Here is a 16,039-nt window from a genome sequence, read left to right on the forward strand (position 1 = left end):
AGATGAACAGGGTATGAAGTAGCCCACACTTTCCAGGCATTAATAAAAATAGGCAAAAAAACTCTCAATCAGTCCAACAAAGAGCTCAAATTGTTAACAACTAAGGAAGGATATTCTGCCAAGCAGTGAGTAAGTGAAAATATTTCGATCTTCTATGACGAACTGTACACAAATACCGCTCTGACAGCATTTTAACAGATCTGAAAAGGAGTGGATGACCAAAAGAAAACCCAACTCTTGAGATAACAATATCTGACCCTCATGATGACAGTATCATCATGCAACGAATACAGTCATCAGATAGTTTCTGGAAAAAAATTATTCTTGAACATGGCAAAATGACTTAATTTGATGACATGATTCAATTTGATATTCATTGGTTGAATCATTTCAGAAAATTTCAATAAAATGGACTGTGGTTCATATTCTAAATAATGCTGTAGAGGAAAAAATAAACTTGAAATTCCATTTTTTCTTTATGGGAAAGTTTGTAGCAAAGGTTTGAATCGAACTGTCATTTTATTTGCTTTGACAATCGATGTATACACAGGACATGTCTAAATCTGCGGGTAAGAGCATAATGTGACAAGACAGGCGCACCACTCAAGAACCAATTAAGCTAGTGTTGATTATAATTGCTTAGCCTCTTTGGGAGACGGACAAGAACACTTTAAAGGACCAAGATTACACGGATTTTATTTAAAGTAGCTAAGTCTCTAACTCAATATCATCAAAAATCTTCGACATTGAAAAAACGAATTATTTGTCAATTTAAATCAACATTGATGCTGTAATCTTACAGGGAAAAGATGGACTTCTGATATCCAATATTCAAGACAAAATAAACATTTTACCATTGGTACACAAATCGTGTACCTTAAATACTGTGTATAAATTTAAAGACAATTTGATGTTAACTTTAGTCTCTAGTAATTTTACCCTCTAGAGCGTCCACAATATTTTTCGAACTCAAAGGTCATTTTATCTCATAACCTTAAATACTGTGTATAAATTTAAAGACAATTTGATGTTAACTTTAGTATCTAGAGCATCACAAGATTTTTCAAAGTGATCAAAGGTCATAACTCTGGCAGTTATTATTGGAAATCATTAGGTTTCTGTGTCTCATGATCTTAAACACTGTTCATACATAAATTTAAAGACAATCGGATATAAATGAAATGAAATGGGGTTTAACGTCCTACTGTTCTTCTCTGACTGGGCTAATGCAGTGTGCTACATGAGGGAAATCTTGCCCGTACAACTGCCAAGGGATCTTTTACATGCACATCAATGTGTACATTGGACCTCTGTTTTCCCTGTCTCATCCGAACGACTTAACAGCTGTCCTTGTCAGGCCCTCCGTTCTGCACCACTGACAAGGGGAAACCACGCCGGAAAATCCTGATAAACTTTCTCGGCCAACACCAGTAGCGAGCCAGTGTCTTACTTAGATTTACTTGCTTACCTACCATGGCTCCCAATTGGATATAATGTTTCTAGAGCGTCCACAAGATTTTCACAACTCTGGCAGTTAGGAAATTGTTGAAAATCAATAGGCATTTTCCTCTCATGACCTTAAGCTTTGTGTATTTACTTAAAGTCCACTGGATATTAAATTTAGCCTCTAGAGCATCCGCAAGCAATTGTGGGCGCCAGACTCTGGACCGATGGGCAGACAGTCAGACTGGGGCGATGAAAATATATGACCACATTTCAATATAAAAAGAAATGTGAACATTTTTTGACAAGATCATGTGCAATTTACATGCTATCAAACAAAAAATGAGCAAATTATCTTATCCAACAAATTACACAGAACAGTGTCTAAAAATAGAAAAGATCATGAACCATTAAGGTTATTTTGAAGCTGTCATCTTTACTAAAAGTTACTTGAAATAATTATACATATAGGTTTAATAAAGATTTCAAAATTCGTTACTACAGAGAATATAAAAGCAGATAGATGAAATAAAGGTAATTGCGAATTCTCTGAGAGGCTAAAAACATACTGAACAGAAAATCGCTTTAATGCTTTCATTTTAGATTTTCTAACTCCAGTAATCTTACATTTCGTTGGGTTATTCAAGACAGATCATTTTACTAAACTCATAAAATTCTAGAGTTAACAATCACAGTCTGTACTCAACTTCAGCAATTTACACAGCCACTTCATCCAACTCTTTTAAATCTTTTAAAATAAAATAAATACCAATGGCTGCCAGGCAGGATATGCCCACATTTTGCAAGAGATGGATAGAGAACAAGCTAAACAAAAAGCGATTTTTCATATAATCAAGGGCCATAATTCTTCAGGAGTTCCGATCCGATATGCCAAATATCGACAGGGACCAAGATCTTTCGGTTATAAAGATATATTTTAAGTTTCATCAAAATTGGATCAAAATTGTGACTTCTAGTGGGTCTACAACCATACATTTACACTATTTACGTACGAGGGCCGGCCATTTTGTCTGGCAGCTTTGGTCCGATTTTCACGAAATTCGATTTCAAGCATCATTACAGTGTAACGGTGATACATTCAAACATTTTTTAAATCGGATGATAATTGTGACCTCCAGAAGGACAACGAGCCAAAAACACGATCTTTGGGTTATAAACATGCATTTCAAGTTTCATCAAAATCAGATGAAAATTGTGACTTCTACTAACTTCTAGAGTGTCCACAAGCTAAAAACGTAATTTTTTGTACAATCAGGGGCCATAATCCATGAAGTTATGGTCTGATATATGCCAATATCGAAAGGAACTGAGATCTTTGGGAGATAGACCTATATTTTAAGTTTCGTCAAAATCGAATAAAAATTGTGACCTGTAGACTGTCCAAAAACATATTGTGGAAGGATGGACAGGGGCGATGACAATGTATGTCCTCATGAAAATGTGGGCGTATAAAAATCCCAATTGTATTTTAGACAACTTTACTCAAACCAGCAATATTTGTTAGTTAAGCCCTTCATTTATGAATTTGTGTTAAAACTGTTTACTATACTTAAATCAAAGGTGTCAAGAACAGAAGTATCTTCAATGAGATAAACCAATGCAATCAGATCAATGTAAATATCTGATGTTAAATCATAACATTTCCCCCACTAGATAGATAGCACTACTAACTTAACACATAATCTAACATTTACATTCTCTAACATCAACTATTATTTGACTTCAGGCTGACAAAAGACATATTTCTCATTGTACAGAAAAGGTGTTTTATGCCCATTATCGCTAGGCTGAAAATAAGCTAACATGATATTTTATTGCTGAAAAAAAATCTTTATTTATCACATTTAACACACGAACCAAATGGAGTCCTTTAATGACGTCATTACACAATAGAGTGCTTCAGGGTTTGACTTCTAAAAACTAATACAAATATTTGAATGTAAACTAGATAAATTGAACTTATTCAGCCTAAACAATATATTTCATTTTTGTACAGGCTGTATACATGTACAAGATAAAAGAAGATTTTTTGTCTGTCTACAAAAGATAAGATATATTTTATCTATACATGTGAAAAGAATTGAATTACACCTTATATAACAAAGTTAGATATTAATAACAGTTTTCATCAAGTCGAAAGGAGTTATGTCAGATAAAATGATTATAAAGTGAGAAGAATAATGCTGTGAGGCAAGTGATAATCTTTAACAAAATTGCTATGAATGCATCAATGAGAATATTAAAATCATTATTGATCTATCTGTTCCTTATTTGACAAAGGGAGACCAATCCAATAATTGACTCTACATTTCTGATCGAACTTCTCTACTTATACAGCACAAATCATCTGCAACACAGACAGACATGACGAAGCAAACAAATCAATAATTCAGTAGTTATTTAGAACCTAATAATAAGTTTCATGGTCTATATTCTGTATCAATATAAATATTGCCGGAATGTATCGCTACATATTGGTGTATTGATATATAGACATAGCCCTAGTGTCTTCGCATCCCTAATAGGGGCGACGACAACACACTGTTAAATTTCTAAAATAAATCATACATACAGCAACATGTAACAATCTTCTGATAGCTTGATTATTACCGGAACCACAATAAGCCATAGCTACAGTATACATTCCTGACCATCGTAATATTGGATCTTTATCACGAGTTAAACTTTCTATCAGAGGATCAGCTTCTTCAAGACGACCAAACATAGTCAATGCTATCCCAACAGCCAGCCCTCGTAAAATCTTCTCATGCTGTGTATCTTGGGCATACTAACAAAATATAAAATTTAAACAAATTAATTATGAATCTTGTTACAAAGTTAAATGGGCCTCATTTAATCTAAAAAAAGTTAGAAATAAATAATCGACCAGAGTCGGATGTGATATGAACAAAATCAGACATCTAAGCAAATAATCCACAACCAATAGTTAAAGTAATGCCTGGGGCCGCTTCTTTCTTACTCTATACACTTGGCAAAAATTCACAGATAGACAGACAGAAATCAATTTTTAAAAGATGGCCATCTCATAAATAGGTAGGTTGACTTTAAAATAATTTTAAAAATTCATAATGGACCTAACATGAAACTGAAACAGAGGACATCCAAATCATTTTTGATGTCCTAAAAGATCTGTTATCTCTGCATACTTTTGTATAAAAGTAAGTTGGATGGTATGTTAACCCTATAAACTCATCCCCTAAAACTGGTGTTTTACCACTGGTATCTGTTACTGGGCAAATGGTAAAAAAATAATCCTTAGAACCACATGTTATATGTTTCTGATTAGGGCAGTGGCAGGGCTTTCTATAGGGGATTATTACATTGATCCCACGTGCATGAACTTGACTTTTTCCATCTGACTTTTGATCCCCAAAATAAGGTTAACTTTTCCATCTGACCTCAAACAGGTCACAGAGATTATAAGCTGGTAGGGCTTTCCAGGTAGATTCAAAGAAAACAACTATTTTGTCACAAATCTGTTTATTATTCATAATTGTGGCATTAAAATAAAAAAAATTATGAGACATCAAAGATCATAAATACTGCGAGAAAATACAGCAAATACATGACTAGAAATAGAATTAAACAAGCCAACAGTGAGGCTGATGTCCCCCGCCAAAATCCCCAAATAAATAGATGACACATATTAATTAATCGCACATCTATTTTTTTCAAAAGTATCGAGCAAACAAACTGATTATCAACTATACACAAAGTTTCATCACTCTCAGATAGAATCGAAGTTATCTTGTCCCAAAGCATCGACCAAGGAAATTGCTTAGCTTTAGCGCGATATGTTAATCATTGAACTCAGTCAAGACGAACATCTACATCAAGTTTAAACATTCTACCTCAATTAGAAGCAGAGTTGTTATGTTCCAAAGTCTTGAACAATCAAAATGCTTATTGCTCCTTAGCCTAAGCAGACAATTCTCATCATTGAACTTAGTCATGGTATTGATGTAATGAAACTATACACCAAGTTTCATCATCGAACTTAATTAGAACTAAAATTATCGTGTCCCAAAGCATCAACCAATCAAATTGCTTATCTCTACTTACCATAAGCAGAAAATGCTCATCTTCGCATTCTATCAAGGCATTGACCTTATAAACACCTACACCAAGTTTGAACATTCTGGCTCAATTAGAAGGAGAGTTATTGTGTTCCAAAGTCTCGGCCAATCAAATTGCTTATCACTCTGCTTACCCTGAGCAGAAAATGCTCAATATCAAACTTAGTCAAGGTATTGATGTAATGTAACTATACACCAAGTTTCATCACTCTCACTTAATTGGAACTAAAGTTATCGTGTCCCAAAGCATCAACCAATCAAATTGCTTATCTCTACTTACAATGTACCCTAAGCAGAAAATGCTCATCTTCACACTCCATCAAGGCATTGACCTAATAAACACCTGCACTAAGATTGAACATTTTAGCTCAAATAGAAGGAGAGTTATTGTGTTCCAAAGTCTTGGCAAATCAAATTGCTTATCGCTCTGCTTACCCTGAGCAGAAAATGCTCATTATCGAACTTAGTCAAGGTATTGATGTAATGAAACTATACACCAGGTTTCATCCCTCTCACTTAATTAGAACTAAAGTTATCGTGTCCCAAAGCATCAACCAATCAAATTGCTTATCTCTGCTTACCCTAAGCAGAAAATGCTCATCTTCGATGTCCATCAAGGCATTGACCTAATAAACACCTACACCAAGTTTGAACATTCTAGGTCAATTAGGAGAGTTATTGTGTCCCAAAAAGTGTGACAGACAGACAGAGGGACAGACAGACAGATGGACAAACAGACAGACAGACGGACGGACGGATGGACAAACCCATTTTAATAGTCCCCTGCTTTCTTCGAAAGGCGGGGGACAAAAATAAAGACATAATTAAATAATTATGCAAATGACCTTTGACCCTACCATTGACCTTTGACCCACTATTGAACTTTGACATAACTGGTTGACCTTTGACAAGACACACTGACTTATGACCCCAAAATTATTATTTTATACTTTTGCTGTTAAAATGTTACCCACAGCTGCTATTATGCAAATAATACAGCATTTGCTACATGGTAAACACCATCCCAAAGGCAATAGCACCTCTTTACACCAAAATATAGAAGTAGACACAAGGCTGATAAGAAAAATTCAGAAGGAATACATACAATCAAGTAGATACATGTATACAGACTAGGAAAATCATGCAACAATCAATAACTATATTATGTTAAAACAATAAATATAGCAATGACAAAAAATCTGATATATGTTATCTAGTTTTCATCCTTCAAACAGATCAAGCTTTATTGTGCTAACTGCCAACTCATGAAACTTCAGTTCCACGTTTTGGAGTAAACTTTGGTATACTGGGCTCTGTGTCTATATACTGTTCATGCTTCCATTCTTCTGGGCTAATATAATGACTAATCTTCTGACGACGACAAGGCTGGGATGCATGTGGCTGTGTTCTCTGCAATGGTGAATTTTCTTAAGAAGAATCAGTGTTGATTTACGCGTACATGTACTTTTGTTATTTTGTTGTACCAAAACTCCCTCAACAAGATCTTTAGGCTTACCACTATTTGCATCTTCAGATATGGACCTTCAAATATAAATAAATAAATGTAAGGCATTCAGTACAATAAAAAAAAATAACAAAAGACTTCAACAATGAATAACTTTTGGTAAAATAATTGGAAAGAGGGAGAGCATAATTCAAACCATTATGCTAATAGATCTAGGCATACAATCTAAAGCTGTAGAACATTTAGCCAGTTTGGGTCTATACTTTTTTTCAAATGTAAAAACACATACATACAAAACAAAACTTACTCATCCAAATCAGAGCTTGTATTAGTACCATTAGGCCTAAAACTATCATTACCATGTCCATGTGCAGTATCTTCAGCTGCGGTTGTAGGCCTAAAAAAAAAAATTAAATAAGATACTTTGATCAACATAGGGTACATGTAAATAAAATAAATGATATATATTATAAATGCCAGATGAAAGCTTATCTGACTAGATATAGCTAGTATACTATAGTATAATAAATACAGTAGTGATTTAGCCTAAGCCTAGTCCCAACAACAGTCCAACCCCTTGATGGAACGAAAGAAAACAAACGAACACTGACAACAATTAATGGCCAAGCCTTTTTGAAATTTAATACTAACCATGGGTTTCTGCATTTCATGTCAATAGTCTGATTGAAATAGAAAACATCTGATCTTCATCAAGTTCAGTCATACGTACGTGTGGTCGACTAGCTGTCAAAATGCAATTACATTTTATGCCTACATATTTGGGCTAATTTACCGATAATTTGATGCTAAATGGATATTTCATGCTAGAAATGGGCATACAGTCTACAACTGAATAACTATCACCCATCTTACGTTTGTTTCGGATGTAAAAAGTAAAATGGTAAACAAAACTCACTCATCTAAATCGGGATCGATTCTCTCGTTGACAAATTCTTCGTCAGTTGAATTTAGGTTACCTCTTTCATCGGCATCGCTCACATATTCAAAATCAGATGTGTCTAATGAATTTAAAACTTTAACACTTACGTTTTTTTAATTTTCGGTTAAATATTTTCCCTTTTAGACATAATAAACTAAATTTTTACGGCTATAAGTATATGAAATAATAGGACTTCTGCTAAATATAAATAACACGACGTCATTTGTTTGCGCACACAGAATTATGCATCTTTGCTACAATCTAGACTTGTATAACACGACTTCTATGTGGAATAGGCGCCCGTCAAACCAGAGGGAATTTCCGTGGCTTTCGAATGATATAAATTATATTGGTTTACTATATATACTTTTTTTATGACGTGATGAATTTCTTGATTGCCAGCGATCGATTTAACAAGGGATGTGTGCATAGGATTAAAAGATTGATGAACTTACCGCTACCATATCTTCAATAGCTGTAGCCGATTTAGTACCTAACATAACTAATCCCATTGCTAATCCTGCTGCTTCACCTGTTTATATTCAATTACAAAACATTGATTATATTAGAAATATTAGAAATATAACTAACTTCAAGAACACTTTCCAACAACTTACAAGCAAATAGTGAAGCTGATGTCCCCTGTCTTATCTCTACTTAAATAGATGACACTTATTAATTCCATCTCTACACCAAATCTCTTCACAGAAGCAGATTTACTGTGTCTTAAAGTCTTGCCAATATAATTGCTTATATAGTTATACATATAAATTATCATCATTCAACCAAGTCAAGACATACATATTGTTAACATCTACAATAAGTGTGAACATTCTACCTCAATTAGAAGCAGAGTAATCATGTTCCTAAAGGTGTGAAGAACAGGCAGCAAAAAATGCTCCTCTTCCAACTCAGACAACATATTCACCTTAATTTGAAGCAAAGTTTTTGTGCCCCAAAGTCTTGACCAATGAGACCAGGGCTCACACTGTTGGTCGCCAAAGTCGCAATTTGCGATAAAAATATGTAAGTGGCGATTAAAATTTGATTTTTGCGATTCTTTTTGAGAACTGGCGGAAAAAAATCTTTAAATTCTAATTGTATTTATCCTGGATTAACCATTATTAAGTGTCAATCACATGGCGGGATACTTTACATTAATCAACTGGCTGATAATCTGGATCGCGTCAATGAGTAATACCAATCAGTTGTCTTGGATTAATGATTAGTTGATTGATAATTGCCAATGATATATATAAAGCCTATCTCAAGTCATTATTTACTCCTAATGATTAATCCAAGCAGTGATGATTTGCTTTTTTCTTTCGTCTTAAAAAAAAGGTAATACATATAATCAAAATGGCCGACAGTTCCTTTTGAAGAGAATTAATTATTCTAATAGCTGAATTCCATTTACAGTGGTTTCATATATGGCATGTAAAATATACAAGCATGCATAGAATATCATTATTTCAAATTATATTATTACCACTGGTTGAAAACGTAGGAACGAATTGAATAGTGACGATTCTTGAGCGAGAAAACATTTCGCCATTTTGTATCATATTACCGTCGCCAAAATGCTTGAAAGCATCTTTTACAAATATAATTGAAATTTATATCATTCTATAATTGAAATTTATATCATTCTATAATTGAAATTTATATCATTCTATAATTGAAATTTATATCATTCTATAATTGAAATTTATATCATTATATCAGGGATTCAGATTCTGATACCTTTTCGGTACCTGAAAATAACAATTTGTCCCATTGTACAAATTTATGGAAAATTAATTGGCAATCCCTGGATGAGATTTTACGTGTAAATACTGAAAATATATTGAGCAGTACGGTGTTTAAATAGACTAAAGTCACCAAAAATAAAATCTAATCTTATTAAATCCAAACTTTGCTAATCTCTTATGTAAAGACAGATTTTTAAAGTTGTTGTATGTTGTATTGTATATATCGGTAATTGTTTAATAAGTCTAGCTGAGACATAATATTGTTAGATGTTGTCTTTTTTATCACACATTTTTGGCAGATAAAATATTCCAGTTGGCGCAAAAAAATATAATCATTTTTTTTATATAAAAATTATCATCTATTTTGGCGGAAAAAAATTGAAAGTCAGTGTAAGCCCTGAATGAGACTGTGTACATCTGCTTAGGCTAAGTAGATAATGTTCTTCATCGAACTCAGTCAAGTTGTTCACCTACACCTAGTTTGAACATTCAGAAGCAGATATTGATTTGTACTTTGTGAAATAATAGAACTGATAGGAAGAATTTGTATTTATATATTGGTAAAATACTAACCAGTAACAGCATCATCTTGATATAAATTATACTTTAACTGTTCATAAATATCTGTAAGAAAATAGTTTTCCAATTGTAATTATAACTATGCAACTGATGGAGATCTGACCATAAACTATACGAAAGTTAAAGATCAAATGGGAAATGGGACATGAAAAATATGTTAGTGAAATAAAGGTTGTATGGTTTTAACCCAATGATTCTGCCAAATTTATTAATGTTATCTCTTATACAGAAGAAAATCCAGTCAGGCAATACTTAACCCATTTAAGGACAAAGAAATTATTTAATATATTCAAAGCTGAACATAACCTAATTCTAGCAACATAAAGTCCCTGTACCTTGCCTAGCTGTTCCCATGGCAGCAAGACCAACACCTAAACAACCACCATGTCTTACCATCTGTTGTAAAATAAAACAGAATATACATACAATATAAATTAAACCAGGACTTACAGCATTAAAGGACCTTTTTCATGTTGACAATCATTGTAGTAAGATTGATAGAATTTTTGCTGTTTAAATTAATAATAGCATTATATTATATCTTTAATTAATTATTTGGTTCTATAGAAGTCAGATCTCATGCACTCAAATAATGAGTGACAGATTTACACATAAAAACAGATATAAAACCAAAACATAGCTGGTTCTATGTGTCAACAAAATATCACCAGATCACGCATGATCAGAAAATTACGATTGCATCAGTTGGCTGAAGTAACCAATCATCATAATTTATTATGTAATATTTGACCAATTAGATAATTGAAACTTCAAACCCAAAGCTACAAAACTATCATATCTCTGGGCATTCGACAGACAGCCGTTAAATTCCAGAGGGGGAAGATGTAGCAATTTCTATCAGCAGACTCCCAGCGAGTCTGGGTGGAGTCGGATTGAGAGAATGACTTTATTGTAATCTATGCTTGTATCTTATGTAACCAATGCTTGATATATAAAATGTAAAAACAAAGTGATGCATTGTTATTCCTAGTAAGACAAATGTCTTAACTAATGAGAAGATAACTGTCTTAACAGCCGAGATAAAAATATACACAACGCAAGTCCTAAGAAGAGAATAAGAAACAAATACAACCAGAGACAGTAATTGACGATCAAAAGCTATTAAAATATGTAGTAAGAGGAGAGTGCATGGGTCATATGTAGGATATGGCGACCACATTTGATAGCCCGCTTTCCATATCTGACATATAATTTGGAAGTAATGCTAGATCTTTTTAATATGCTAATGCATTGTGACAATGACTATACTGAATAATTGGACATAGTAACTTTTTCTATTGCAATATTACATACATCTGTCTGTGCGTCTTTAAGTTGACCAAGTAAATAATCTGTTATTTCACCACCATGATTAGAATGTATTAAACCTGAAAAAAGAAAAAGAATGTTAAAAAGTCCACTCATTTACTATTTGTTCATAGCTTATAGTTTTTAACTCTCATTAACTGGATCTCAAATAATTCACAGACAAATGTGTCACTTTTGTTGAATTCCAATATCATCAGTAAGTATGATTTGATTTTTGTATTCAAATATAATACCGATATTGTCAAACCTATTAAAAAGATAGGTTGCCAGGCAGTGAAACATACACCCACAGCAGCTAAATTGTCCGAGCAGTCAACAAGAGTTGTCACATATTTTTACTTTTGTCGGTAATGAAACATTTATAATACACTAAAATATGATTAAGAGTAACAACTCATTAAGTAATTATCAGAAAATCATTAGAATTTGTTTGGCCCATGCTAACATTTAGTATACAAAACATTTATTATCATGGATTTAGCTCTTTAAGGAATCAAAAATCATTGAAAATCAATATACTTGTTCATCTCCCTTAAAACTCAGTGTATAAATCTAAAGTCAATTGAAATAGGTGTAAACACAGTGTATAAATATAAAATCAATCAGATGATAACTATGGTCTCTAAAGCATCCACAAGATTATCAGAAATCGTTGAAAATCAATAGTATTGTTTGTCTCATGACCCTGTGTATAAATTTAAAGTCAATCGGGTATTAACTTAAGCCAGAGTTATGGCCCTTGATCACTTTGAAATATCTTGTGGATGTTCTAGAGGCTAAAGTTAATATATGATTGACTCTGAATTTGCAAAAGGAGAAACAAAATGAGATCAGTTATATTAGTATATTTATATTATTTTAGCAGCATACCTAAAGCATATAATCCACCACCTTCAGAATATGCAGAACCTGGTGAACTATCTTTAGGTAAATATGACGCCATTAAATTCAATGCTTCTTTCTCATGACCCTGGAAAAAAGTGAAGAATAAGAAAATTATATGAATAAAAATTTCACTTAGAAAACAGCCTTCGTTCAAAAGCTTAAACAATTCAAGTGTGAAAAGAAAGGTAACTCATTTTTTACTGTATCAAATTCACAAGCTTCAATGGTCAAAATCCGAAATGAAAGACAAATTTACAAAACACATTTCAAATTTTTAAATCCAAACATATCTTAAAATTCAATAGGGTCTCTATTTATCAACCCCACTCATCGAATTATAATGATTATATTACAAGTTACTCATAGAATACCAACCTTGTGTATGACACCTAAACTTGCTGTAGCTGTAAATTTGGCCCAATTGGTTGCCCTCGATAACCATTCTAAATTATCTCTAAATGATACAAGTAATATATTTTACAAATTTCCGTTAAATATTACCACATAATTTACCAACAACAGAGAGACTTGCTTTATTCAGAGGTTTACTAAAATGACTTAAAATAAGTTTATACATACAGTACCTCAAAAATTGATCTGATGTGGTTCCACAATTCATAAATGAATTAGCAATAACTGTTGCAGAATGACAGATAGAATTTCTTACAGCATCCTGTAATATAAAGAAATAATTATCAATCAGTCTATACACCAAGTAATAGTAATATCAACATTCAACAAATCAAACCATATAATACAGCACCAAACACCAAAACATTTTCTTTCTCTTTGTATTGTATGACATTATATTTAATGAATATTTTAGTTTGAAAATGCACAATTCTCATTTTAAAATGACCATTGTGTAAGTTTACCTACCTTTGTATTCTTCAGTATAAGTGAATCAGTATGATTATTCTTTACCAGAAATTGTAAATGTAAATAAATAGTTGTTTCACCGCCAAGAATTGTGTGAAGTTTTGTCAGTCTGTCTTGTAATATTTTATCACTTTCACTCTGAAAAAAAAAGAGGTCACATTTTATACCAGTGACTAATTCTAAATTAAATGTGTTTTTTGGTTTAAAAATTTAAAGATAAGAAATGCTTTAACATTTAATAACATACTAAAATACTAGAAACTTACTAAATTTTCTTCTTTTATAGCTGGAGTTTCTGATGCTGATGTGACAGTTTCTGCTGTATCTTCACTTGTATCCATAGAACTGCTAAACAAGACATTTCATTTCATATAAAATAATTGTTGAAAGAAGTTCAATCATTAATTGTACCAGATCAATAAGAAATATATCAACTAGTTAAAAGGGGCATTATGGGATTAGATAAAATGTTGATAATTTTCGCTATAAAAGCTAAACAATAGATAACATCCTGCATCACTGACAAGGGGGAACCCTGCCAGAAATCTGGATGAACTTGCTCGGCCAATGTAGGGATCGAACACCCAACCTCCAGGCTAGCGAGCCAGGGTCTTAACCACTTAGTCACCGTGACCCCCAGGCCTAAAGAAAGACCTGCAATAGGCAGATTTAGCTCTTGCATAATAAATATTCAATATAGAACAAGCCAACGGTGAGGCTCATGCCCCTGCTGAAATCCCACAATAAATAGATGACACATATTAATTAATCGCCCATTTATTATTTTTTCAAAAGAACTGATTTACAACTATACACTATGTTTCATCACTCTCTATCAGATAGAATCAAAGTTATCTTGTCCCAAAGCATCGACCTATGAAATTGCTTAGCTCTGCTTAGCTTTAGGTCAAAATGTGAATGAACATCTACATAAAGTTTAAACATTCTACCTCAATTAAAAGCAGAGTTGTTATGTTCCAAAGTCTTGACCAATCAAATTGCTTATCGCTCCTTAGCCTAAGCAGAAAATTCTCATCGAACTTAGTCAAGTTAATGATATAATGAATCTATACTCGGAGTTTCATCACTCTCACTTAATTATGACCAAAGTTATCGTGCCCCAAAGCATCAACCAATCAGATAGCTTATCTTTGCTTACCGTAAGCAGAAAATGTTTATCAATCGAACTCCATCAAGGCATTCACCTAATGAACGCCTACACCAAAATTGAACATTCTACCGCAATTAGAAGGAGAGTTATTGTGTTCCAAAGTCTCGACCAATCAAATTGCTTATCGCTAATTATTGAACTTAGTCATGGTATTGATGTGATAAAACTATACACCAAGTGTCCTTATTCTCACTTAATTAGAACTAAGGTTATTGTGTCCGAAAGCATCAACCTTACCCTAAGCAGAAAATTCTCATCTTCGAACTCTATCAAGGCATTCACCTAATAAACACCTACATATATACGCCAAGTGTGAACATTCAATTAGAATGAGAGTTATTGTGTTCCAGAGTCTCAGCCAATCAAATTGCCTATTGCTTCCATACCCTGAGCAGAAAATGCTCATTATCGAACTTAGTCAAAGTATTTAATTAGAACTAAAGTTATCGTGTCCCAAAAGCATCAACCAATCAAATTCCTCATCTCTGCTTACCCTAAGAAGAAAATGCTCATCTTCCAAATTAATGCATTGACCTAATCAACACTTACACTAAGTTTGAACATTCTAGCTCAATTAGAAGGAGAGTTATTGTGTCCCAAAAAGTGTGACGGACAGATGGACGAATCCATTTTAATAGTCCCCTGTTTTCTGCAAAAGGCGGGGGACAATTAGACAATTACAAAAACACTTCTTATGAGCCATAGTTGATGTAGAATGGAATCTGACTTGAATTGGGTCAAAAATCAAATTGTTAGTTAATTTTTGTGTGTTCATATGGATAACAATCTTTGTTCAAAATATTATGGCTACTATAATGGATTTTATGTTCCACTGTCAACCCAGTCATCCAGAATTTAACTAAAATTAGTAATTAAGCTGATCTCCGCTTCATCTGTGTAAACAAAAACTTCATTGTTTCCCCACTATTTTCAGAAATAACTCACCAGATCAACCGAATTCAAAACTTTATCTCGAACACATCAGATCAACTAATTTCAATACTTTACTTTGATCAACTAATTTCAATACTTTATTTTGATCAACTAATTTCAATACTTTATTTTGATCAACTAATTTCAATACTTTATTTTGATCAACTAATTTCAATACTTTATTTTGATCAACTAATTTCAATACTTTATTTTGATCAACTAATTTCAATACTTTATTTTGAACTAAGTCAAATCTAAGGGGTTGGTCTCCCTCAAACTACCGGTAATACCTTTCTTTTTCTTCTTTTGATTTCTCACTACTACCACTGGCTTCTTCAAGTTTTTTGGTACCCGGAACAGGTATTGGTATGGGTGCTGTAGCTCTAAGAGCAGCTTGAATTCTCTGTCTGAATTGTTGAAGAGCACTCTCATATAAGTCAAAACCAATTTGGAAAGCCATTAACGCAGAATCCTGTGGATGGAAAGAGGTAACAAAAATTTAATCGTAATTCTGTGGTATAACAATTTTTTTATTATCACGAAATG

General features: G+C 33.0%; 1 protein-coding gene across 2 annotated transcripts in view; it reads right to left on the minus strand.

Moving 5' to 3' along the window:
- Positions 1-16,039, minus strand: part of LOC126828354 (26S proteasome non-ATPase regulatory subunit 1) — a 253,794-nt gene that overhangs the window by 225,542 nt on the left and 12,213 nt on the right. Inside the window, exons 9-19 of one of the 2 annotated variants that reach the window (XM_050558095.1) lie at positions 15,784-15,965; positions 13,656-13,734; positions 13,390-13,527; positions 13,095-13,183; positions 12,886-12,964; positions 12,496-12,595; positions 11,611-11,684; positions 10,632-10,692; positions 10,291-10,341; positions 8,422-8,498; positions 4,037-4,252 (exon numbers count right to left, since the gene is read on the minus strand). In XM_050558095.1, coding sequence (XP_050414052.1) covers positions 4,037-4,252; positions 8,422-8,498; positions 10,291-10,341; positions 10,632-10,692; positions 11,611-11,684; positions 12,496-12,595; positions 12,886-12,964; positions 13,095-13,183; positions 13,390-13,527; positions 13,656-13,734; positions 15,784-15,965 — 1,146 coding nt within the window. Of the gene's footprint in view, positions 1-4,036; positions 4,253-8,421; positions 8,499-10,290; positions 10,342-10,631; positions 10,693-11,610; positions 11,685-12,495; positions 12,596-12,885; positions 12,965-13,094; positions 13,184-13,389; positions 13,528-13,655; positions 13,738-15,783; positions 15,966-16,039 lie in introns of both variants that reach the window. The other variant, XM_050558091.1, reaches the window with a different exon arrangement.

The sequence above is a fragment of the Patella vulgata genome, chromosome 1 (assembly GCF_932274485.2).
Source record: "Patella vulgata chromosome 1, xgPatVulg1.2, whole genome shotgun sequence".
Taxonomy (NCBI): Eukaryota; Metazoa; Mollusca; class Gastropoda; family Patellidae; genus Patella; species Patella vulgata.